Source organism: Triturus cristatus, chromosome 7 (genome assembly GCF_964204655.1).
Source record: "Triturus cristatus chromosome 7, aTriCri1.1, whole genome shotgun sequence".
NCBI classification, from domain to species: Eukaryota; Metazoa; Chordata; class Amphibia; order Caudata; family Salamandridae; genus Triturus; species Triturus cristatus.
In genome coordinates this window covers 1,452,622,152-1,452,648,875 of record NC_140590.1, presented here as the reverse complement: position 1 = coordinate 1,452,648,875, position 26,724 = coordinate 1,452,622,152, and the positions used below count along the sequence as shown (strand labels likewise).

The window sequence follows — 26,724 nt, the reverse complement described above, 5'->3', positions numbered from 1 at the left end:
ACTCCCCCAGTTTGAGGAGCTAGTAGGCAGCCCAATCTCCAGATGCTCGACCCATGCCTGGAGATTGAGCGGAGACATCCAAGCTCTTTTCAGCTACCACCAGATGTTTTAGACGTCCTCATTTCAGTTTGTCCCCCCTCCACTAAGTCAGTCTTATCTGGCAGACGTAACAACTTTGTTGTGGGGTGCGCGGACAACTGTGTCTATCCCTTACATGCCAGATAACCTCAGGTCCTTCAGTTTGCACTGTCTCTTGCACATGGGTGTCCTACTGTTGGTACTGTTAAAGGGTATATAGCAGATTGTCAGCATTCCTCTATCTGCCTGAGCAGCCATCCCTGTTTAAGTCTCCAATTGTTGTGCGTGTTTTTTAAGGGGTTGACTCACCTGCATCCTTTAACTCTCTTTGGGACCTTAATTTAGTTCTAACTTTTCTTATGGGGACTTATTTTGGACCCCTTCATAGTTGTTCTATGATGTTAACTTTGAAAACAGTGTTTTTGGTGGGTATCACTTCTGCCAGAAAAATGAGTGTGCTGAGGTTTCATCTTCCCTTCACTGCCCTTTTTCTAGACAAGTTAGTATTGCGAAACAGGCTTCCTTTCTTTACAAAGTTGGTTACACCCTTCCACTTAGGACAGTCTGTCACCCTTCCAACCTTTTATCCCCTGTCCTATCTCATTAAGGAGGAGTAGCGGTTGCACAGGTTGAATTCTGGGCAGGGGTCAACTACTACCTAGCCCCCAAAAAGGACATTTATCTGGATGAACAGCTCCTCTTGGGATACTGTAGTGCCAAGGAGGGCAAGTCAGTGGAGAAAAGAACCCTTCCGAGGTGGATACTCCTTTGCATCAAGACCTGCTGCCCTTTGGCTAATCAGGAACCTCCAAAGAGGATGAGGGCCCGTATCACTAACGCTAAATCTCCACTTCAGCTTTGGCAAGAGGGGTCCCAATTGCAGACATCTGCAAAGCAGTCACATGGTCATCACTTCACGCTTTTGCCAAGCATTACTGCCTGGAATCAGAAGCCCAGAGATGGTTACTTTGTCAGAACTGTCCTGCAGGATTTTCTTATATAACCATCCATCAACCCTCCTCCTACTTCGAGTAATGCTTGGTAAGCTATTCTGCAGGTGAGGAATTTGCAGCTAGAAGTATCCATCAGAAGAAAATGGTCCTTAAAGGTCTTTCTGATGAATACTCTACCTGCAGATTCCTCCCCCATGGTTGTATGACATTACCACGCCTCCCTTCACAATGCACGTCTTTACATTGCATACCACTACCATGCATTTACATTCACTCACATTAGAAACACCTTCACCATGCATTCCACTGCCACGCATACTTTTACCATGCTTACTGTTTCTGAGAAATCCTGTCACAGTCTAACACTGCCACCTACTGTTCAAAAATTATTCATTAATTGTTAAGACATTTTTTATTGCATTTGTCCTTTTCTCTTTTGGAACTTTTTGAAAATGTTATATTTTTGGGGGGAGACCCTGCCCAACCCCGCTTTTTTAATTGCCCTCAAATGCGTGGATTTCTCTTGCGTTTTGAATAACGGCCGCACTGCGCCCATTCCAGGAACCATACCATATTCGTGCATCTGCATTACTAGAAAACCAGCCAACAATCGTCGTATGTGGTGGTAATTGTTGGCCGCAGTTTTATTACACAAGTACAACTCCCCCTGCCACCCATTGGAGGCCGGGGTCATACATCGTTGTCACACGTTATTACAAATGTGATGTCACGCATTGTCACCTGGACATCATAAATCATGGGCCATAAATCATTCTGCATCATAAATCATTCTGCCGCGATTGGCCCTTACTTTGTTGCCATAAATCATTCTGCCTGATTCCCATAAATCAGCAGCCCAACATCATGGGTCGTAAATCATTGGTCATAAATCATTCTATCACAAGCCATCATAATTTTCGTTATCATTTTGCCTACATATCATAAATCATGGGTCATACATCTTGGGTCATAAATCATCGGTAGGCCATAAATCATTCTGTCACAATCTGTCATCATTCGGCTGTCATAAATCACTCCGCATGAGCATCATAAATCATCAGCCATAAATCATCGGCTGGCCATAAATCACTGGTTTGTCTTTTTGCTCATTTGCAACTCCTAGGGTCGTAAATCACCCTGACAGCTCATAGATTGTTCTTTGTTGTTTACCACGCCCCTTTGCGTGTGGGGGGGTAGCCTTTTCCCCGGAGTTAGGCCCCCAACTCGCTACCTTGTTAGTCTCTTTTGTGCCCCACCTTCTGGCGGGGGCTGGGCTGCGAGCGCCGTCTCCGTTTGCTACCCCGCTTCCGGCAGGCGCACTCACCCTGCCGTGCGGCATCCCAAAGTGAGTGGCCCTCCTTCTGCACACCGCCCTGTTGGTGTGCTCCCATACAGTACCAATACACTTGTTTTTTCCGCCATTTAGATTTGCAATCCGTGTGTGCTCTTGTTGTGCGGGGGCAGTCCCTTACCCGGAGTCAGGCCTCAACTCGCTACCTTGTTAAGACTGTCCTGTGCCCTGCCGTCTGGCAGGGGCTGGGCTGCGAGCGCCGTCTCCGTTACCTGCCCCAGTTGCTGGCCAACTCACCCTGCCGATCGGCATCCCAAAGTGAGTGGCCCTTTTCACACACACCGTATGCCGGTGTGTCTCCCTCTCCGAGACATTTTTTTTTTTTTTTTTGTAGTTCCTTTGGTTTTCGTCAGCACTGCGACACTGCTGCTCCCAAGGTGTGGGTGGGTGGGATTTGAAAATCTTTGGTGCCGCTCCCCCAGCTCCCATGATATGCAAGTGGGCTGCCACAGGGGGGAGCGACGTCTTATATCTCCCCTTCCTATTGTTCTTGGAAGGGAGAGGGCGGGGGCCTCAGGGCATTCTGCCCTGCGGCGCTTCCCGCTGGTGAAAACCAGTTCCTGTTCCTTCCCGGGCTCTGGCGGCCATTATGGCGCCGGCCCTCGAGCCCCCTGCGGGGGCGGCCTCTGCAATAACGGCCGCACTGCGCCCATTCCAGGAACCATACCATATTCGTGCATCTGCATTACTAGAAAACCAGCCAACAATCGTCGTATGTGGTGGTAATTGTTGGCCGCAGTTTTATTACACAAGTACAACTCCCCCTGCCACCCATTGGAGGCCGGGGTCATACATCGTTGTCACACGTTATTACAAATGTGATGTCACGCATTGTCACCTGGACATCATAAATCATGGGCCATAAATCATTCTGCATCATAAATCATTCTGCCGCGATTGGCCCTTACTTTGTTGCCATAAATCATTCTGCCTGATTCCCATAAATCAGCAGCCCAACATCATGGGTCGTAAATCATTGGTCATAAATCATTCTATCACAAGCCATCATAATTTTCGTTATCATTTTGCCTACATATCATAAATCATGGGTCATACATCTTGGGTCATAAATCATCGGTAGGCCATAAATCATTCTGTCACAATCTGTCATCATTCGGCTGTCATAAATCACTCCGCATGAGCATCATAAATCATCAGCCATAAATCATCGGCTGGCCATAAATCACTGGTTTGTCTTTTTGCTCATTTGCAACTCCTAGGGTCGTAAATCACCCTGACAGCTCATAGATTGTTCTTTGTTGTTTACCACGCCCCTTTGCGTGTGGGGGGGTAGCCTTTTCCCCGGAGTTAGGCCCCCAACTCGCTACCTTGTTAGTCTCTTTTGTGCCCCACCTTCTGGCGGGGGCTGGGCTGCGAGCGCCGTCTCCGTTTGCTACCCCGCTTCCGGCAGGCGCACTCACCCTGCCGTGCGGCATCCCAAAGTGAGTGGCCCTCCTTCTGCACACCGCCCTGTTGGTGTGCTCCCATACAGTACCAATACACTTGTTTTTTCCGCCACGCCGCAAGGGAGGCTTACGTCTTCCTGCGGCTCCCCCCAAATCTGGTCAGCTCCGACGGCAATCTTCCCACAACTGCAATAATGCGCTCTGCTCCGTCTTTGCCGTTAGTGCCCTGGCACACCTGCATCTCACTTTGATGCCTGACACTACTGTCTCCCCCCGCAATGGGTCATACCTCTCGTGGCTGACGACGGGTAGGCTCCGATGGTACTCTTCCATCCGTACGCCATGGTGCTCCAAACCTTCCACGCCTTTTTCCATTTTTGGGGCGGGACACTTGCGTCCTGTTCGGAGTCTTACAGTGCTGTCTCCTCACACCATGGGCCAATCATGAAACAAAAATTGGGAGACAGTCAGCTACAGTTTGTGGTGGCATGACACAATCTACATTGCTCACATCCCATCCTCTACTTCAGCCCTGCTCCTGGCAGGCTCCTCCGGTAGGCACCTCCACCCTGACCTCTACCTCTCCCAGGCTCTGCTACTACGGTTTCCGGTACCTATTGACTGTGGTACACAGGATGGGGTCTTCATTACTATCCCGCCAACAGGATTGGATCAAGTGTGAAGAGCATGTATAATCTTGCTCATGTCATCACAACCATCCGGTAATTCATTGTTGTGTGGGTTTTGCAGCAGGCCTGCTAACCCGAGGCGCTGCATGCCGTGATCCAAACCAAACTGATCTTATTCCCCGGGGGTGAAATCACTAGTTGACATCCCACTTTCTGTTTTTTTTTTTTTTTTTTTTTTTTTTTTAAACCCTGTTATTAACAACAGCTTGCTTTCTGTCAAGCGCCACTGGTTTACCGCTACACCTTTCCTTATTCCTGCATTTTGCTGTGGTATTCTCGCGTCGGACCTTTTCCTCACATCCAGTCCACTGAACCGTGGGAGGGTGAAAATACCGAGTGGCCCTACCAGGGGGCGCATTGAACCTAACCTTCGTATCGCTATGGGTTCCTCAATGCGGTACAATGGGCGACCTGTGCGCAACGTGCCAGGCCACCCTGGGCACTACTTAGCTTGCAGATTGCCCTACCCAAGGCGGCAATCGCTAGGTCGTGCGCAAGTTGGGTTGAAGGCAGACCCATTCAATTTTTTTTTTTTTTTTTTGACAATAATTTCATTGAATTTCCACCATAACTGCATGGCGATCCTAAACAGCTAGGAATGGTATGTCAAGCCGCTGCCGGGAATTGAACCCTTGACTATTAAGCGTGATCTTATGAGCAAGTGTTTAACTAAATCAAGCCACTGCTGGGACATTCTTTTAGCTAACTGTCCCGGTCCTCCCAATTCAATTAAATAACGCAAACGATATAATAAACCTTTGCGCGCTATAACACTTGGACCAATACGCCCTTCCTCCATTATTGTGGCCTTTGCCTCGACACTTCCGCGGGAACGAAACGCAGTTCACCGGGGCACCCAAATACCTTCCACCCGGGCATGTCCTTTTTTTTTTTTTTTTTTTTTTTATATATTACAGGTCACACGGACCTGTTATCTCGACTCCGGTGTGGGTTTATGGGTTTTAACCTGGAAAGGCTGTCGAGCCGCCACGCGTTTTTTTTTTTTTTTTTTTTTTGTGTTGAGCCCGGGACCCCCAATCGCACGGCTGTAAGACCAAGGCTGAATGAGCACATGCGAATGGTGGGGTCCTCTGCACCCCAGGGGGCTGCCGTACACCCCTGATTCGACTTAAGGCGATACATTTGCGACTTCAGGATTTTCCTTTGTACTTTGTGACATCTAGCCTTGTTTATCACGTATAAAATAAGGACTCCAAGGTCCAGAATGCAAAGCAAAAGCTGACATGGGTGACCCGCTCACGCATAGGCCGACCGAGCTTTCGAGCTGAGGCTCCACATATTAATCCCTGCAGCGGACGGTCGTCGTTTATCACCGCGCCACAGGTTGAGCTCTCGCTCTCTCCCCTGCGCCTGTAAGTATTTATTGTCAAGCGTAATTATTTGCTGTCAAGGATGTGTTTTGCGCCCTCTTGCGGCACCTTCAGAACGTTTGACCGGGACGGATGGACAAAGTTACAAAGGGGGTAGCCGAGTTCCTTCCCCATTGACCATTCAGACCGCAGATGGAGCTCTGTATCGCCCATCCCCCTTTCATTTTTGTCTACCCTACCTCAGCCTTTAGCAAGGTGACAAAAGAAGTGTTTCTCAAGGCAGTAATAGTGGGCAACACCCCCTAAACTTCCTGCCCTCAGTCACGCATGCAGGGGCTGCCTTCGTTACCTACAGGCATCTCCTCCTCTGATCCCCATCCGTGGGGTGGGGGTCCCCGGCTCAAAGACTCCTTTAAAAACACCTTAGAAGAAGGCAGGCGCTCGCGGGCGTGCACTAGTGTTTGATATTGCCGAGGCCGCCCGGGAAGGAACAGGTACTGGAGTACCGCACCTCCCATCCCAACGGTGCTGTTGACTGATAGCTGAGTAGCCATACAGTCAAAGGGAAAGAATTGCTAGCAATCAGTACCCTAGAGGCGCTGCAAGCTCTGGCGGCACCTTAAAGTGTTTTCTCCCAATTACTGTGTTGTATATTTATATAGCGCGAAATCGACCCTAAGGTATTGGAGCGCTTTACCTGAGCACCGTATTTACACTACACATCCGGACATGGGGACAAACTTTTTTTTTTTTTTTTTTTTTTTTTTTTTAATACAGCGCGAACACGACCTGACGTTATCAGAGCGCTTTACATGGGCCCCGTATCTTCATTACACATTCAGGCCCGGGGAGATTTATTGCTTTGCCCAGCATCGCAGGATGTGGACGCGACCTCGAGGCGAACTATTTTTGCGTCCGTAACTGTGAGTGTGGCGCTTCCGTGGGTTGCCTTGAACCTCAGCAAATATATATATAAATATTTTTTTTTTTTTTTTTTTTTGTGCTAAGCCCGTCGAGGCCGAACAATTCTTAACACAGCCGAGCCCACTGGGTTGCGGTACCAATCGGAGTTATATTACTGGTGTGATCAGAGGTGGACAGCGAGCGCGCGGTGCCTTTCCTCAGGGCTGTCCTCATCTCGAGCCAGCGTTAAAGAACCTCCCGTCCTGCATCGCGGCCCCGGGTGAATTTTAATTAAACGCCGCATTTCTTCCTGGTTCTTGAAAGCCGGAGAAGCCCTTCAAGAATTTGTTTCCGGGAGGGGAAGGCGCCCTGCTTTTTACTGCTTCGCTACTCCCCCACACACCCATAGAAACCAGATTCTAGTATTTTTTTTTTTTTTTTTTGCAACTTTGCGCGTCCTTTGTGACAATAAGATATTTCGGAAGCGACACTCTTACACAAAATAACTTAGAGCGTGCTAACTTTGTCACCTCTTCTTACAGGAAATACTAAGATGCCATATAGTGGTCCGTATTTGAAGTCTACGGTTGCGGGTCACTAGGGTGCACTCAGCTCTAATTTTATCGACTTTTATCTCGTTGGGATCCTTTCAGATTCGGGGTAAAGGTCGAAGGGGTTTCGAGGAACTCGTGCCGGCTAGTCACATTTCTGTTCCGTGTGCCCGACCGAGGGCAAGCAGGGGGGGGGGGGGGTGACGCGAGGCTCGGATTGAGGGCTGGGCAGGCAGGAGGGGTTGCCCAACCGCCGCGTTTCGAGTTGTCCCCGCACGGGATGGTGTGAAAGTGCAAGGAGACGGCCGTGCGTTTTTGCAGAGGCCGCACCCGCAGGGGGCTCGAGGGCAGTGTCCTCCCAGAAAGGGGGCCAGACACTTATATTTCCACTCAAAATGAAGCACAGTAAACACGTGTCAGGCAGACGCTGCTCTTGATAGCGCACATGTGTCCACATAACAGCCCTCCGCTCGCTGAGCCACCATCCTGTATTAATGCCACATTTGCCTACACTTGCATAGCTCGCACATCGCCATTGCGCCATAGAACAAAAGCAGGGCAGGACAACTTATTACAATATTGCCACGGAGACCGGCAGAGACGCCGCCCCTCCTCGCTCCTCGAGCCCTTACCCTGCCGTCGCTTCTGGCGCTGCAAGCCTCGCCGTACTGCCTGGGGAGCTGGGGGTTATGTCCGCGTGTCTTGACATCGGTCCATCCCTTCACGACCTTCTGTGCCCCGGCCGTGGTGGGGACACTTCGGCACGTCGTCCTCTGACACCTGGCACCTTCTGTTCTTTCCTGCTGGTTTGAAACCTTCATCGCGTGGGTCATGATGGTGGATACCGCAGCTGCTCCGAGTCAAAATCTTCCATTTGAAAATCTTTGGTGCCGCTCCCCCAGCTCCCATGATATGCAAGTGGGCTGCCACAGGGGGGAGCGACGTCTTATATCTCCCCTTCCTATTGTTCTTGGAAGGGAGAGGGCGGGGGCCTCAGGGCATTCTGCCCTGCGGCGCTTCCCGCTGGTGAAAACCAGTTCCTGTTCCTTCCCGGGCTCTGGCGGCCATTATGGCGCCGGCCCTCGAGCCCCCTGCGGGGGCGGCCTCTGCAAGACTTGTGTGCCAACAGTCTTTACGATGTAAAAAAGGCTTGGAAAATGTAATGCAAAGTAAATACTTTTGAGTAAACGCCGTTTCCCCTCACCCACCTGCCTTCCTGTTTGATGGATTGTTATAGGGACAGTTAATAAGATTCTAAATACACACATTTTGGCATTGCATTACTCTACCAGTGCCACTCTGTCCCATCGCCTCAGAAGCTTGGAAACAATGGATGATAACTGATTGTCACCAATCTGATCCTACAAACTATACAAAATACCTCCCGGGAGTCAACTGCGCCCTTTCTGTGTTACAGGGCCGATCCCTCCATTAGGACCAAACAGGAAGACAGGCAGCGCAAGACGCGACAGACCATCCACTCGACCTGCGTGTCACACCATGACAGGAGGCGGAACCTCAGAGGAGCAAGAAGAGGATTGGTGCATTTGGACTACACGAACGCCAGGGAAAGAGGAGAAGGTGTCTGGGAACTACAGGCCGCCGGGACAGGAGAGACGCTGAAACGCCAGCACCTTAAGCAGGACCCCTGGATTCCTGACCCACTCTAGAGATTCCAGATGGCAGGAGAAGATCCAGCTCCGGTTCCTGCACGCCGGCAGACCCTTTCTTTCCGCCATGCTTCCGGAGGAGCGTGGCTTCGGCAAGTGTGTTGACGGCTCCTGAACCGAGTCAATAAACAGGAGGGCAACACTCAAGAGGGAGGAAGTGGGGGAGAAAGGAAGACATTATCGGATACGCATACAAGACTCTCTCCCCCCTTAGAGAATGAGATGGCATGAAATTACTTTAATTTTAGGCCGTCTGACCCGATTTGCGTTAGGAAATCCGTTTTCTTTTGGAGTTATTGTAAATTTCGCTTGCAGTGTTTTATTTCATTCCTATTATGCTTACAAGAAATCGAGACAAATGGTTTCTCTTCACATTTGAAATCCATTCATCACTTCGTTTTTTTCTTCATAATAACGTCACTTTATATTCTAAAAGAGCAGAAAGCCTCACAATACTAACCGCACAAAAGTTGTCCAAACCAAATAGAACTCAAACTTACCTGGCCTTTTAAGGTCTCGCTTAAGCCGTCGCTCTGCTCATTTTCAAGCACACAAGGTGGCATCCACCTTGCGGGAGCGAGCAGCGGCGCGCATGCTAATTGGCTGTTGCTCGCTCCCGCAAGGCGGATGGTGCCACAAGCACGAGTGTGCTTGAAAACAGTGCACGGCTCTGCTTCGAGGCGTCTACGCGCTATATTGAACATTGAATTAAGATCGTATGTGATAATGTTCTTCGGCGATATATGAACATTCATATAAACTCATTTTTTCATACCGTTTCAACCCGTGGAGAGAACATATCTGTTTTAAGTACAATTCAATATTATGCATTTAAGTTTAAGATGTCTGTTCTAATTACGTCATTGTCAGAGAAGCTCCAGCTTAAAAGCTGTGAATATATTTAGTTGAGATTTTTTTTCTGTTATGTCCCTTTTTGTACAAAGCTACCACCCGCTGCCATCAAACGTTATTGGTATCTGCAATTCTGGCAAAAATCTGTCTTTAATTTAGCTGTCCATATAAAATGCCACACTGTATAATAGTGAACAGATGTCATGGAATTTAAGGTGTACCGGGGGCCCCTTCTTGCCCCCTCCCTGGGCTGGCACGGGGCTGGCACGGGGCTGGCACTGGGCACGAGTGCCGGGGCTCTTCGACTGCCCTGCATGCACCCAGGGGTCCTCTGTAATCCGGACAAGGGAGGGGGCGCCACTTCTGATGTCAAATACACACAATTTGGACACCCCACTGCCCCCTCCCCCCTCACCATACAATGGAGGAGGGCACTGCCAGGATGCCAACGCGCCCGCTTCCAGACATGACACATTGTTCATTTTTTGCATGAAAGCATCAGGACCAAGTATGCCGAATCCACACTGTGACCCTCTCTGCATCACACGCACACACAGACACGCACTCACGCACACTCTGGTCAGAAATTGCCTCTCTCCTGCGTTAGTCCGAGTGATGTGCAAAAAATGTAAATTTTAATTTATTCCATTAGGTCTGGGACCGTGTGACTTTTCGCCGTGTCCTTCACTTTTACGTTTTCCAACCTCTTTTTTTGAACTGCTGTATAATGTTTTGTGTAGAATGAATATTATAGTATTTTTACACATTACGGGTTTTGTGATTTATGTCTATGCACATGAGAAAACGCTGGCCAGAATGTTGAACACAAAAAAAATTGACGTCATATACAATTTCAGTCATAGGAATGTATATGCACATACACCAAGTCCACCACCACGTCCACCACCACCACGTCCACCCCCACCACCTCCACCACCACCACATCCACCGCCACGTCCACGTCCACAACCATTACCAAGTCCACAACCACCACCACGTCCACCACCACCAACACGTCCACCACCACCACCACGTCCACCACCACCACATCCACGGCCACCACGTCCACCATCACCACCACGTCCATTACCACCACGTCCACCACCACCGTCACCACGTCCACCACCACATCCACCACACCACCATCCGTGACAGGTAAAGTGTCAATAGAGGGCAGGGGTAATAGGAGTGTCAACCCCGGCTGTATATGGGACATTTAAGAATGCATTGGGTGCGAGAAGACGGGAATAGGGGCTGGAAGTATTACACCAGACCCCAAGATACATTTTGGAGAGGCACAATGTCACAGGGGCTGCTGTAAAAGCACTCGCAGCATCTCTACCTCACAGTGGCATACCTGCACGAGCCACTCACTCAAAACAAGCATTGGCATAGCCAATAGGTCTCGCCTTTGGGACCTTATAAGTGTTTAGCCATGCAACACTTGATGTTGTTGCACCAAGGATATTGTGCTGGATAACTAAACACTTATAAGGTCCCAAAGGCGAGATCTATAAGCTATGCCAATGCTTGTTTTTATTTTGTCGAAAGTGCTTTCGGACAGGAACTCCAAAGGACCTGAAAGAGAAGAGAGAGAACAAGGACTTCAATTAAAGAAATTGATTTAATTACAAATTACAAAAAATAAGCCATGCAGTTTTATTTAAGACACTGACTCTGTTCTCATATTCCCGCGCCATGCGACACTGATGTTGTTACACAAGGGCGCTATGTGGTTTTAGTGATGTCACCTGGCACCACTTCCTGTGTTGTTCTGAAGCCAGCTCCCCCCATGTGTGATTTGAAAGCGTTAAAGTTTCTAGATCCAGTCTGGCGCTTGTGATTGTTCTATAGGTGGGAACTAGGGGTGGGTGGAGTTCGTGGAGTTTCATTATGCAGAATTCCGCGGAGGTGCATAAAAGCTCAGTGGAATTCCGCAGAGTTCTGCTCCACCCTAGGCTATTTGGTCTGGGCTGATTTGTGAAGCGCTAACTGCATATTAAAAGGTACCCCCTAAACATTAATGCATGAAAGGTCGAGGGGTCACAGATAAGGCTGCTTATGGCACCCCTCAAGAATAGTCCCTCAGTATGATCTGCACAGGGCGGCAGCACATCCCTACGAGTCGAAATATGCTCCCAGCCTGGTACCCAGCAACGGCGTGCGCCATCTCCCTTGTTCCCAGCCTCCAACATTTACCTCTTCAAACAAATGACAACGACAAAACTGCTGCATGCACTGTATCCTGGCCTGCCTGTTCTGCAAGTTCCTCATCCTCTGTAAACTGTTACTGGGACAAGCCTTGTGCGGGGTCTGCACTCCGTAAGCCTGCTGCTGCGGAGAGGAAATGGGAGATGATTGCAACTGCCCCTGCAGCATGAACTGTGGAGGTGGGTGCAACGTTCAACTTTTTCTTCTGTCATGGAGGTTCCCGCCTCCCCTGGATTTATTATTGAAGGTGCAGCTCAAAACGCAAGTTTCGAGCCTCGCCTTCAATCATTGATGCAAGGTACTCCAGGTGAGGTGGGAACTTCCATGACAGAAGAAAGGATAGAAGGTCACACCCACCTTCCATAATAATAAGACTCGGATCCCGCTTAGTGCATGGGTATACAAATAGCTAAACTTGTATCCTGCAGTGCTTGCTTGACTGATTCTGTTGTAATCTGTAGTTTCATGCTGCACAGTGCTATAATATCAATTATTGGTGAGGGCACTTTATAAAAAAAAAAAATAAGTGGCTATTTATCGGTGGTGGGGGAAGTGGAGCATCCCTCCAGTCAGAGGCTGGCACTAAACTGGTGTAGTTTGCATGGACTGCTCCCTAGTAGAGCTGCCTCTGATCTATGCCAAGGGAGACAGGCAGGAGGTGCTGCTTGTTTCCAGTCCAGGGAGGACCGGGCCTGGCAGTTCGGGCTGAACTGTTCCCATTGGGCGCAGGGTCAAGACTGATTTGCATATGGCTGGGTCCAAACTGGAATGTCATGGTGAGCAGAAAAAACTATGGATTTAGACCCAGATCTCTGTACTGGGGTGAATGTATGACATTGTTCTGCATTCTGTCCATCAATTGTTTTTGCATTTGTCACCCCGAGTGGGACGGGTATGCCCAGACATGGGTCCTGTGCTCTCCATGCCACTGGAGTCAAGCTATCCTGGCTGATGAGGGCTGAAAGCCCGAAACCAGTCCTAGGTTGCTTGTTTCCAGTCCAGGGAAGACCTGGCCTGGCAGTTCGGGCTGGACTGTTATCATTGGGTGCAGGGTCAAGACTGATTTGCATATGGCTGGGTCCAAACTAGAATGGCATGGTGAGGAAAAAAACGATGGATTTAGGCCCAGATCTCTGTACTGGGGTGAATGTACGACATTGTTCTGCATTCTTTCCATCAATTGTTGTTTTTGCAGGTGCCTGCACGAGGGCACATGTTAGGCATGGGGGCAGAGGGCCACCCTTGAGGGGGTATCAGTGTCTTGCCAGCCGAACCACCGCCTGCAGAAGCCATATTGGTCTGGATAAAGGGAGGACAGACCTAAGGAGAGGGCAGAAGGGCTGGCAGTGCCAATGGCATGGGAGAGGGCCGAACCGCAGCAGTGTGGAAGGGGCACAGAGGGTGGGGAAGAGAGAGGAGAGGAAGAGGGCAAAGAGAGGAGGGCTGATAGTGCTGTGTGAAGGGGCGAGATGGCTCTGAGAAAGTCATTGAAGAGAGAGGCAAGGCTCACTAGAGAGGGAGAGGGTGCATCTGTTTTGATTTCTTCCCACATGTAGCCGGAAGTTTAGACTACGTGTTCTTCGTTGCATCATGTATCCCCTATTTTACCCAATTGTCCCCTCCCTTCCCATCGCTTTGTACACCACCCTTATTACTGTAAAGCGCTCTGATACCCTCACGGGGCTGGTTCGCGCTCTATAAAACTATAAAATAAATAAATAAATAATAGATGGGGAATGCACTATAACTTTAATGGGAATGGAGAGCGAGAGAGTGCTATAAGTGGAAGAGAGCCAGTGTGAGTGTTTTTGGGGGAGTGAGTGCAGGCTCACTAGAGAGGAGAGAGTGTATAATAGTGCAGGAAGTGGGGGATCTGGGAAAGGTGTGTGCTGGGGAGAACTCGTGCTGAGAGAATACCTTTATGGTGAGAGTCTGTCCCGCTGCGAGGTTTAATCCCCTGAGATCCTCGTTGTGTATTTCATCTGCATTCGGCAACTCTGTGTGCCACGTCACCATGCAGTGTGAATATTTCCTTAAAGGAGATCTGGGATGAGAGAGCAACTGAGGCCACCAAGCCGAGATCACTGAAGGAAGGGGCAGGATTGGAGAGGGAGAGGGAGTGAAGATGGCTATGGAGAAGGAGGGGGTGGTTTTGAGGGTGGTAGATGCACTGCTTGAAAAGAAAGATTGGGCAACGTTATGTCCGGTCCCCACAATTCTTACCTTACCGTTGTGGAGAGATCCCACAGGGATGACAAGGACAACCCCCTCCTGGACCCTTTTCCTCCTGGAAGGACCGAGTACACTAACCAGGCCAAAGAGGGAACTGGGGGAGGCTGCCAGGAAGCAGGTGAGGGTGATGTGTCGTGCTGGGGCACCTCCCGTGGTTTTTTGGGGTCTTGGGTCTGGTGCGGATCTCACCTAATGACGACAGAGAGGATAGGGGTAATCGCTGTGCCAATGAAGAGGAAGAGACACATGCACTGGTACGCAGTCACTAGCAACACTCACTATCACTCTCTGCAATTGTTACCTGAAAGGTGGCGCTCCTGCGCAGGGAGGATGAGGCAAGGCGTCAAGCACTCCAGCGTTTGAAGCTAGAGAAGGCTTCAGCGTGACAGAAACATACGCTCCAGCGCTGTTTCACAAGGTCAATCTGGGTGCGGTGAGTCGCTGAATGGTCAGTGGTGGAAGCGCTCCTGCGCTGTGAAGGAGGGGTAAGGTGCGTACGACTCCGTGCCGTCGCACGAGTCGTGAGTGACCAAGGGTGGAAGCGCTCCTGCGCTGTGAAGGAGGGGCAAGGCGAGTACGACTCCGTGCCGTCGCACGAGTCGTGAGGAACCAAGGGTGGAAGCGCTCCTGCGCTGTGAAAAGGGGCAAGGTGAGCGCGACTACGTGCCGTCGCACGAGTCGCGGGATGGCCAAGGGTGAAAGCGCTCCTGTGCTGAGGGGGAAGGTGAGTACGACTCCGTGCCGTCGCACGAGTCGCGGAAGAACCAGGGATGACAGCGCTCCTGCGCTGTGAGTGTAGGACACAAGGAGAGAGAGACTCTACACGAGTCCCGTTAGCAGCAGCTGTAGGCGCCCTTGCGCGGTCCAGACGGAGGGTCTGGTTGCGGTTAGAGCCTTCGCTACGCTCCTGCGTGTCCAGCGAAGCTCCGTGGAAGGAATCCGAAGCGCTGGTGTGGGCGTCTTTGGGATTCAAATACGCAATCCGCCGGAAGTGCTGGCCGGCCAATGACATCAGCTGAGTCGATCTCAGCCACTAGACCGCTACCCTGTTGGAGCCTGTAGGGGGGAGGAGTCTCGTACTGGGGGGAAAGCCTCGCTTCCGTTCGTCGGGAGCGAGGAAGCGGGCGAGATCATGACAGCACCCACCCCTAAAATAGCCCAACCCGTGTTTCAAAGAGGGATAACAGGACGGGGTTTAAGGGGTTGCCGAGCATGGAAGGCACGAACTAAGGCAGGTGCGTTACGGACATGCGAAAGGGGCTCCCAGGAGCGTTCCTCAGGACCATATCCCGTCCAATCCACCAGGTAAAAGAGTTTCCCCTTTGTTCTACGGGAGTCAAGGATGGCCCGCACCTCGTATTCCACGTGGTCATCCACAGGAACTGGAGGAGGGGGCTCCGCTATCAAGCAGTCAGGATGGGCAGGACGTAAGAGACATGAAAGACGGGATGGACTTTCATGTGAGAAGGCAGTGATAGCCTCATGGCCACCGGGTTGATAACCCGTGTTATGGGATAGGGACCTATGTATCGGGGCAATAGTTTCTTAGGCCCCCGTGTGTTAAGGTTCTTGATAGACACCCACACCCTATCCCCCGCTAAGTAGGTGGGTTCGGTTTGTCTGTGTTTATCTGCATGTTGTTTGTATGTTTCTTTGGCTTTGGCCAACTCGAATCGGGCTTGCTGCCATATGGTACGGAGGAAGGCATGATGCTCCTGTATGGTAGGAATTCCACAGGTTTGTGTCTCTTCCCAGGGGGTCGTTCTGGGATGGCACCCTTGGAGACATTAGAACGGAGATACCCCAATGGCAGCGTGTTTGTTGTTGTTATAGGCGTATTCCACCATCCACAACACGTTGGACCATTCTGTGTCAAAGGAAAGTAGCAAGCAACGGAGGTATTGTTCCATGGTACGATTTGTTCGCTCTGCCTGTCCATCCGTTTGGGGATGATAGGAGGATGACAAACGGGCTTCCATGTGCAAAAGAGAGCAGATTTCTGTTCAGAACCAGGACACGAACTGAGTTCCACGGTCTGTTATCAGTACTGAAGGGATTCTATGTAGTCGTACCACGTTCTGCATAAAAATGGTTGCCAATTCCGCAGCTGAGGGTAGGCGTTGTGGTGGTACGAAATGTGCCATTTTTGTTAGATGGTCCACGATAGTTAGGATTGTCGTGTATCCCATAGTGGTTTTAGGAAGTTCCACTACGAAGTCCATCGAGACCGTGTGCCACGGGCAGGGGGAAACAGGAATGGGACGTAACAGCCCTACTATGGGTTGTGAGGTCGTCTTTCCTTGCGTGCAGATGGTGCAGCGATCTATGTAGGCCTGTGTGTCATGGTTCAGGGTAGGCCACCAGAATTGTCGTTGCAGCAGGTCTTTGGTCTTCTGGTATCCAGGATGACCGGAGAGGGGGTGATCGTGGCATAGAACCAGAGCTTGTTGTTGGTGGGTAGGTAGAGGTAAATAATACCGTCCTTCTTTCAACAGGAATCCATCTTGTTCTGTAAGGTCTTGGATGTCTCCGATCCAGTCTTTTGGTCTTTTTTGTTGTAAATCGTGGTGTAGCTGGGATAAGAAGGAGGATGAGGTCACCGTCCCTTGGAAGCATCGACTGGGAATGACAGGTATTGGGTCCGTGGTGGGTGCCTGGTCTTCGGTTTCCTCTAGCCTGGACAAGGCGTCAGCCTTGGCGTTCTCCCTCCCGGGACGGTAGGTGATCTGGAAATCGTATTCATTGAAGAATAGCGTCCATCGTAGCTGTCTCGCCGTTAAGGCTCTGGCTGATCGAAGGAACCGTAGGTTTCTATGGTCTGTGAATATTGTTACCGTGTGTTTAGCGTCTTTCAGGTAGTGTCGCCATTCTTCAAACGCGGTTTTTAATGGCCAAGAGCTCCCTATCTCCAATGGAGTAATTACATTCAGCTGGTTGTAGTTTCCTGGAATAGTAGGCTATGGGGTGGAGCAGATTGGTTTTGCTGTCTTTTTGTGATAAGACACCCCCTACGGCGTTCTGTGAGGCATCAGCCTCCACTATAAAGGGGCGGTTGGGATCAGGGTGCTTTAGTATCGGAGCTGATGTGAACCTGTTTTTTAGGTCCTGGAAAGCCCGTTCCGCTCCGGCGTTCCATTGGAAACGTGTCCCTTTTCGCAACAAACATGTAATGGGGGTAACAATCCGGGAAAAGCCCGCAATAAAGAGTCGATAGTAGTTTGCGAATCCAAGGAACCTTTGGACTTGTGTCACGGAGCTTGGGGATGGCCACTGTAATATGGCGTCGACTTTTCTGGAATCCATTTGTACGCCTTCTGGTGTTAGGATGTGTCCCAGAAATTCCACGGTTGTGGTGTGGAATACGCTCTTTTCTAGCTTCACATACAGCCCATGTCGCTGTAGTTGCTGGAGTATCGCCCGTACATGTTGAAGGTGCTCCTTCATGTCTGCAGAGTAAATCAGTATATCATCGATATACACGATGCAGCATTTGTCAATGAATTCCCTTAGTACCTCATCAATGAAATATTGAAAGGCGGCTGGGGCGTTGCAGAGTCCGAAGGGCATGACCCGATACTCGAACAGTCCATACCGTGTTCGGAAGGCGGTTTTCCACTCATCCCCTTCACGGACTCTGACAAGATGGTAGGCCCCTCGTAGATCCAGCTTAGTATAGATGGCCGCGTCTTTCACTTGATCCAGCAGGTCGGGTATCAACGGTAGGGGATACCTGTTCTTAATGGTTATGGCGTTCATCGCCCGAAAGTCAATACACGTGCGTAGATAGCCTTCTTTCTTCGCCACGAAGAAGAGAGGGGAAGAGACAGGAGATTTGGAGTGGCGAATAAACCCATTCTGTAGGTACTGATTGAGATAGGCGCGAAGGTGCTCGTTTTCCTTCTCCGTGAGGGAGTAAACACGGCTGCAGGGAAGCGTGGACCCCGGTATTAAATCAATGCGGCAGTCGAAGTGACGATGTGGAGGTAGGGTGTTTGCGCCTTGTTCGTCAAATACAGGAGCCAGGTCTTGGTATTCTTTGGGTACTGTCTTGTGTGTAATTATTCCCATTCCATCCCGTGGCAGAGTACAAGCCTGGACCTCCCTCGATATGGTTTTCTTCTCCGAGGGGTAGCAATAGCGAATACAATGGGCCGAGTCCAAAACGGTTTTGCCAGTTGCCCAATGGATCAGGGGATTGTGCTGTATCAGCCAGGGAAGGCCCAATATGAGCCGAAACTGAGGAGCATCGATGATGTCGAAGGCGATAGTCTCTGTGTGCTGATTTTCCAGCACCATTACCAGACCCTCGGTTTGGTATCAGATTAGTCCTGAGGTCAAATCCGTGCCGTCCACTGCTTTCACCGTTTCGGGCTTGCTTTTGGTTAGTTTTTGCATGCCCAGGCCCGTCATGTACTGGGCATCGATGAAGTTTCCGGTTGCTCCTGAGTCAATCAAGGCTACGACGTGCCATGATGGACCTGTCGATGAGTGCAAGACAACCGGCAAGCCCATGTGATGGTGGTTGGCACAAAGGGTTGGGGTCTGTTTTTCCTCTGCCAACAGTCCCAGTAGACAGACCCCGTTCACTACTGGGAGGTCCCGTTTCCCAACCCGTCTCCTCGGGTAATCGGGAGAACTGACGAAGTCCTCTCTTTGGGTTGGCGGGGTTTTGCAGGACACTCCCGCACGAAATGGCCGCTCTTGCCACAATAGAGGCATAGATTCTGTTTCCGTCTTTTTTCCTTTTCTTCTTTTGTCAGGGGGGCACGGATACCCCCGATCTGCATAGGCTCAGGATTATCACGGGGTTTTGGTATGTCTCTGTACACAGGGACTCTGGCTTCTCCTCCTTTGGTTTTTTCTGTTCTCCGCTCTTGTAGGCGATAATTCTGTTTTACTACCATGTCTATGAATGGACCAATCTCTTCTGGTGGGTCGGTCATTTGCGAAATGAGGTCTTTTAACTCTTCACGTAGGCCCCTATAGAACACCGACACTTGTTTTGAGTCTGGCCAACGGGCTTCCACCACCAGACGGTTGAAGGTGGTAATGTAATGTAGTAGGTCGGTGTTGCCCTGTTTTAAATTGAGTAATTCATTGTCTGCAGCTTGCACGAATGTATGGCGGGCAAACATGCGACGCATGGTTTCCTTAAAAACCGGAAAGTTGTATAGGAGAGGTTCGTCGTTCTCTACCAATGGAATGGACCACTGCGCGGCGTCGCCTCCCAAATACGATAGGACAAAGGCGACCTTGGAGGCGTCATCAGGAAAGGCCGATGCTCTGGCCATGAAGTGCAGATGGCATTGGTTAAGGAATATACTATATTTCGCGCTATCGCCATAGAAACGTTCTGGTGCGGCCAATTGGGCCGTGGGTTGAGCTATGACCTGAATGGGTGCGGAAGCTGTCGAGAGAGATGGCGGGGGGCCCCCCGGGTTGAATGTAGGAGGCCTTAGTATTCCTTCTTGCCGGGGACGTGTGGAAGAGGGACCCCAGGGTCCTATGTTTCCCGCACCTACTTGCCCTTGTAAGGTGGTAATGTCGTGTCGCAGACTACGATTCTCGGTTTGGATGCTAACTAACATGGCTGCTATGTCCTGCAAGGTAACGTCGGGGTTGTCCATGTTACCCGGGTGGGATATATATACGTGGGCTTCGGATTCTGTCCAGTCCCCACAATTCTTACCTTACCGTTGTGGAGAGATCCCACAGGGATGACAAGGACAACCCCCTCCTGGACCCTTTTCCTCCTGGAAGGACTGAGTACACTAACCAGGCCAAAGAGGGAACTGGTGGAGGCTGCCAGGAAGCAGGTGAGGGTGATGTGTCGTGCTGGGGCACCTCCCGTGGTTTTTTGGGGTCTTGGGTCTGGCGCGGATCTCACCTAATGACCACAGAGAGGATCGGGGTAATCGCTGTGCCAATGAAGAGGAAGAGACACATGCACTGGTACGCAGTCACTAGCAACACTCACTATCACTCTCTGCAATTGTTACCTGAAAGGTGGCGCTCCTGCGCAGGGAGGATGAGGCAAGGCGTCAAGCACTCCAGCGTTTGAAGCTAGAGAAGGCTTCAGCGTGACAGAAACATACGCTCCAGCGCAGTTTCACAAGGTCAATCTGGGTGCGGTGAGTCGCTGAATGGTCAGTGGTGGAAGCGCTCCTGCGCTGTGAAGGAGGGGCAAGGGGCGTACGACTCCATGCCGTCGCACGAGTCGTGAGTGACCAAGGGTGGAAGCGCTCCTGCGCTGTGAAGGAGGGACAAGGCGAGTACGACTCCGTGCCGTCGCACGAGTCGTGAGGAACCAAGGGTGGAAGCACTCCTGCGCTGTGAAGAGGGGCAAGGTGACCGCGCCTACGTACCGTCGCACGAGTCGCGGGATGGCCAAGGGTGAAAGCGCTCCTGTGCTGAGGGGGAAGGTGAGTACGACTCCGTGCCGTCGCACGAGTCGCGGAAGAACCAGGGATGACAGCGCTCCTGCGCTGTGAGTGTAGGACACAAGGAGAGAGAGACTCTACACGAGTCCCGTTAGCAGCAGCTGTAGGCGCCCTTGCGCGGTCCAGACGGAGGGTCTGGTTGCGGTTAGAGCCTTCGCTACGCTCCTACGTGTCCAGTGAAGCTCCGTGGAAGGAATCCGAAGCGCTGGTGTGGGCGTCTTTGGGATTCAAATACACAATCCGCCGGAAGTGCTGGCGGGCCAATGACATCAGCTGAGTCGATCTCAGCCACTAGACCGCTACCCTGTTGGAGCCTGTAGGGGGGAGGAATCTCGTACTGGGGGGAAAGCCTCGCTTCCGTTCGTCGGGAGCGTGGAAGCGGGCGAGATCATGACACGTTATAGGAAGAGCTGGGCTGCAGTGCTTGCATTCATTACAATGTTTGGTCTTCACGCTGTTTGTCCTCCCTGAACCCCTGTTCGTTACCGAGGGGCTGTTCCGCCAGTGCCCTTGTGACCCTGGAGAGCTGCAGACCTGCCAACCTTGAGGAACACAGTCATCATGAGTTGGGGTGGGCAGTAGGGGAAAATCCGCTACGAGGCGGAGTCAGAGTTCTTTGCCGAACTCCACGCTCCCAGCTGAGCACAGTGTTGCAAAACACCACAAAAACTGCTGGCGGAGCAGAGTTCACTGCCCACCCCTAGTGAGGACTCTGGAGGTAGAAGGAGTATCCACTAGAAAGATTGTTACTATAGGTAAGTACTTCTTCTTTTGTTTCTTCTCTGAGAAGCCACCACAATTCCACTGATTAATGTTCTCTGATGTTGCCCGAGGATTCTCACTGTGAGTAGTAGTTCAGGACTTTTTCACCAATGCCATGAGTTGTTTTTGACATTATAAGTATTGCCTTGTGTTTCACCCTGAGATAGGTCTTCAACATATGAATAGCACATGGGCTTTGTAGTATAAGGAAAAGTCATTTGGACGCTTCAAAGTTCATTTTGAAATGCATATTCAAATAAACATTGAAAACCAGCATTCTTTCTCTTATATTTTCTATTTTGTTACTCATAGCATTAGATCAGATCACTAGGGTATTGTCTGGATTTTAAAAGTTGCATAAGTTAAAAAGACAACATTCAAGGTAATAAATATTGAAAAAAGAACGGAAATGTGCATTAGATTGTGCGTAGCATCTTGGAATGTGGTAACCCAGTGTGCCAATGAGCAGTGGCACAAGAACGTGGATCTTTCTTCCAGACTGTGATGGATTTTCACAAGGTGCAGTATTCAAAAAGGCTGGTGCACGGTGTAATTCCTGGTTCATGTCCATTTATCTCCTCAGTGAGCAAAAGGCTGAGGAAGTGGTATCTGCAAGTCCTATGCACCTTCAACACTACAAATGTCAGATGACTTCTGAAGTTGTTGACCCTGTGTGCAATTGAAGAATGTCCATTATTCCTAGTTGCAATGGCTCATCAGGATAACATATTCTGTACTCAAAATACTGCTTGCGCAAAGATTTAATTACTGATCCGTCTTTTGAGGATTGTGACTTGTTCAGGTGCTGAAATTGAATTATGAGTGCAAATCCCCCGTGTGAAGTGTAGTTAGCAGCAGGAACCATCTTGGCATGTAGCTTGAAAATGAAACCTGGCACGTCACATGCATTTGTGACTGTCTCACTGAACCTTTAAATGGAGGTGGTGTGCTGTGCCAGGTACTAATTAATTAATTTTACTTCTCATTGTTTCTTCAGGTGAGAGTGACCTGCATCAAGTGGCTAATGTCTGCATCAACTATCTGAGCGCCCGGCAGCCTGTCCGGTTACAAGAGGCGTCGCGAAGGTAAAGAATGGACATTCTTTTGGGTATTTATGCTGAACATGTACAGGGAGGGTCTGCAGCACGGCAAACTCTGACGTAGGACCACCGAAATGTGAGCAGTCCACATTAGGCAGAGCAGGCAGATATGCATGATTGCGCATCCTCTAGAGTTCACACCTGCATCTCTATTGTTTCAGCGCCTTTTTTATGTAAATAGTATTACATTTGATAAGAATTGCATTTTCTATGACAATATAATACATTAGGTCAAACAAAGAGGGATAGATGATTTTTATTTTGTGGGGCAGATTAACATAGCCTACAGTTTAGCTCCTCTACTTTCTATTTCCAGTCTGTGCCAATCCATGAATTAAAAGCATGCAGATTTCTAATGCAGAATATTAATGAGTCTCAGCCCGATATCATTGGGGTTCATCCTAAATACTGTCCAATTTTGAATATTTTAAGAGAGGCTTGACTACCAAAGTACAAATATTTTCTTTCAGATCATTCTAATGTGGGGGGTAATTTTTAAAGAAAATTAATACCTATAATATATATCTAGCAGCTTTATGATTCCTTGGGTAGTTACTGTACCATTAAAACAGTATCAGTGTGATTTTACAATGTTATGCTTTTAATATATAATTGTAAGGACATATCCCCTCTGATTTTTTTAAACATATTTTATTGCCTTTTGTAGTCCACATTGCTCATGGAATTTCAGCAATATATTTGCATATTTCATATCATGTTTCTTTGCCTTATATTACATATGTTTGGCTGCGTGAGATACTCATGTGCTCTGTAACATATAATAATTTATCCTAAAGCCATTACCCAGTGCGTGTCTGTGCAAGCACTCTCCTCCCTCCCTGTCTTTCCCCAACAATCCCATGCACCTCCCCTGCGCTGCTGTTCCCTAGAGTATTACGGTGCATCCTTCTAAGTGACTCTGTGACCATGAATCCTGTATATCAGTATCATGTGGGCCCTCCCTGTCGAACTTGTGGATCCCAACCATTATTGGCTCCTCTCTTCTATCACTCCTTACCCTCTTCCTGTTCCCGCCTCTCGGCCTCCCCTGTCTGGATACTCCCACACGGGTGACAGGTTCAGACTCTTGATCAACAGGACATATCCCCTCTGATGTTGGTTGAATGTTTTCAGTCCTTAAGCCTATTTAATTAACGACTTGGATTGGTATTCAAAATGAGGTATGTACAATTTAAGTGATCGTGCTTTCAAAATGACTTTGTTTCTAAACTTCCGGCTTTCACAAGTAAATAATGTAATGTTTGTTTTGGTTGCATTAGTTCCAGTTTCTTGAAACTGTAATAATTACCTACCTCTAACAACAGCTTTTGGAGTACAATAATTGTCTGCCCAATGAGAACAGGATTATGTGTATGCAATAGCCAGCTGATACATTCACAGCCTAAATATAGAAGATGAAACCCCGCTTAGTTCCCATTCAAGATGTATGGTATAAAGATTTAGAATTGGGGGTGAGACCACACCCATTAAACAAGGGAGGAATCAACCTTTTTTTTAGCACCCAAAATGATTTTTTAAAGAACATATCACAAAGTATGATGTGATAGAGAGAGGATAGTTTTAGAAAACTGATATGTGAAGCAGACAATTCCCTCCATGCTCGTATCCTCTTCAAGACCTTTGACATCATCTACAAGGCCATCGGAAACAATACTAAGACATACCGGCCAAAAGATTAGCCACCTCATGCGAACAGTACCTCAGCCGGAGGCAGGGTATCACCAGACTGTGTGACCAAAAAATGTAAGAAGGGAAAAACAAAAGGCAGGGCTTCTCCATCTACACACCATGGATATCGAACATCCTCCCCTTTGACACTAGAACTGCTGTCATCCTCCTGCAAATTAGAAAGAAAACTGAAGACACCCCTTGTCGAAGAGCATCATCACCCTCCACACTCACAGTATAACAAACCGATTAATTTACCTCATTGTAAACAATGTGATTTTACTCTTGTTTCCTTTCCACTCGTCTCTATTGCATTCCAGCTAGGTTTGCTCTGTATAAGACCACTACTTACTTAGGAACATCTACATCCCTTTTTTATCCATTTAAAACCCTTCTGTCATAGATGACAAATACACACACTTTCCATCTCATTGTTAAACACCAGGATTATATGAAGTGCACACTACCTTGGTCTGTGCCGTGGAGCACCCTTAACTTGATGCACCAGGTGCAGACGAGAACTGTGCACACCTTTAAAGTTATTGAGCTGTCCCCAGGACAGCTGCGAGCTTGCGCTTGCGTCGGGACTGCGCAGTAGTGAGCGGTGGACCAGCTGTTTGAGGCAGCCTGTCCGGCGACATCTTGCCCTGCCTTTCAAAGGGATAGAGATCCCCCTGCAGGCTGGTGCCGTGAGTGACTGTATCTGCCTGAAGACGTGATGTCTGGGAGATCCAAGGGGCTCTTATCCTTCCTTTCAAGAGTTGCTTTTCATCATACATTGTCAAGTAGTCACTGACCGCTCCTGTGCCTCTGCTCCTGCATCTGTAATATGGCAGAGGTGCAGAATCAAACTGTTTGCATGGAGCCTCATGTGCATGCTATGAGGAAATGTCCCCTTGAGTTCATGCAGCTCACGTGTATCGCTGGTGCGATCTATTTTACAAAAGGGTCGGCGCAAGCACCTGCATGCCTGCTGTAATACAAAGAACATCGGGGTACAGAAAGCGGGAATAATTCTGATACACCCCAAGGCACTCTGTGTAATACATGCCTTGGTGTCAAACCTGCATTAGCAAACCAACACACCGACTTTGCAGCTAAACGCAACATGAGTTGTTTAGTTATTTGGTACTTTTATATACTGCAGACCAGAACCAAGGGTGACGGAACACTTTACTTAAAGGTTAGGGGCAATATCATTGGAGTAATTTTGAAAATAAAGATCTGAATTGGAGAATCAATATGATAAGCGGTAGGTACTTTATATTTACAGATAAAATAAAATTTGAGTATGAACACAGATCTTCCTCAGTAGTGGTCCCTCGGGTCTGATTACCAATCACAATCATATCTGTTTGACTTCATTCTTATATTTGCAAGAATTTTTGTAGAACGAGTTAGGCCTGCAAGTAATGGCTGGCATACAGGTTGCTGGAATGTTAGAGTGGATGAGCACCCCTATGATTGTGTCATCAATATAGAATGGAAGCACTGTAATTTCTTAATAGACTCTGGTGAATACATGCTAAAACATAATGGTACCAACTGACAGATTCCTGCTGTAAACACAGACCTACCAACTGAAACAAACATTTCACTGTGTGAGGTGGGGCATGGGGCCTCATGCCGCTGAAGTGCCTAAGAGGCACTTTTGCCCTCTCCCTATCCCTACAACACCTCCTCAAAAAACAAAATACCCCTTAATGGACATCAGCAAATCAAAGCCTCCAAAAACGAGCTGAAAGTCCACTGTATGCAATAGTTTCCAACTCATCTTCCCTGCCACCGTGTGATATCGGCTCCTCACTGTGTGACAGTGTGAAGGGAGCCGATATCATGTGTCACAGTCACACCGAGTGAGTTGGCAAGTCTTTAAACATATCTCTCAACAAGTTAGACTAAATCAAAGAGGAAGGCATTTGTGAATGTTCCTAACAATTAGCCGCTCATTAGACTTTTATGCACCACTGTCCATAATTTTTCTGAAAGATTGCGTATCTAATCCCAGAATCATTAACATTTTGGACTTGATAAACTAGCTTTAAAGTCACCCCAACCTTTAACGTCAGCTGTGGTGGCCGGCATGGCATGCGGGTGGCAGGGTGGGTCACGCGGGGGTGTCGCGCATAAAAAAACCATAACAAATATAAACGTACTTTTGCACCGGGTCGTGCGTCTCTGCTCCTGCTCTCCTCATGGAACTCAATGAACAGGAAGCAGGCTCCTGTGACCAATCTGGTAAGCACCCAGGCTCCCCTGACCAATCACAATGGTGCAGTACAGCATTGTGATTGGTTTTGAGCATCCTGGTTTGATGCTAAACCGGTGAATGGGGGCCTGGGCTTGTTCTCCATGCAGGCTGTAATGCAGCCTGCATGGAGAACAGGAAAGTGCGCATGACTGGTTTGGGTGGCCCGAGAGGGTCGACCAAACAGTCATTGTGCACTTAGGAGTGGGCAAACAACTCCTCCCCTGCCCTGCTCTGAGAGCAGAGCAGCCCCGCCCG

The 26,724-nt window shown here is 49.2% G+C and overlaps 1 protein-coding gene across 4 annotated transcripts in view; it reads left to right on the top strand.

Annotated features, from left to right (window-relative positions):
* Nucleotides 1-26,724, top strand: part of TTI1 (TELO2 interacting protein 1) — a 171,463-nt gene that overhangs the window by 94,700 nt on the left and 50,039 nt on the right. For all 4 annotated transcript variants that reach the window (XM_085619197.1, XM_085619199.1, XM_085619198.1 and 1 more), the window contains exon 7: nucleotides 22,427-22,514. In XM_085619197.1, coding sequence (XP_085475323.1) covers nucleotides 22,427-22,514 — 88 coding nt within the window. The remainder of the gene's footprint in view (nucleotides 1-22,426; nucleotides 22,515-26,724) is intronic.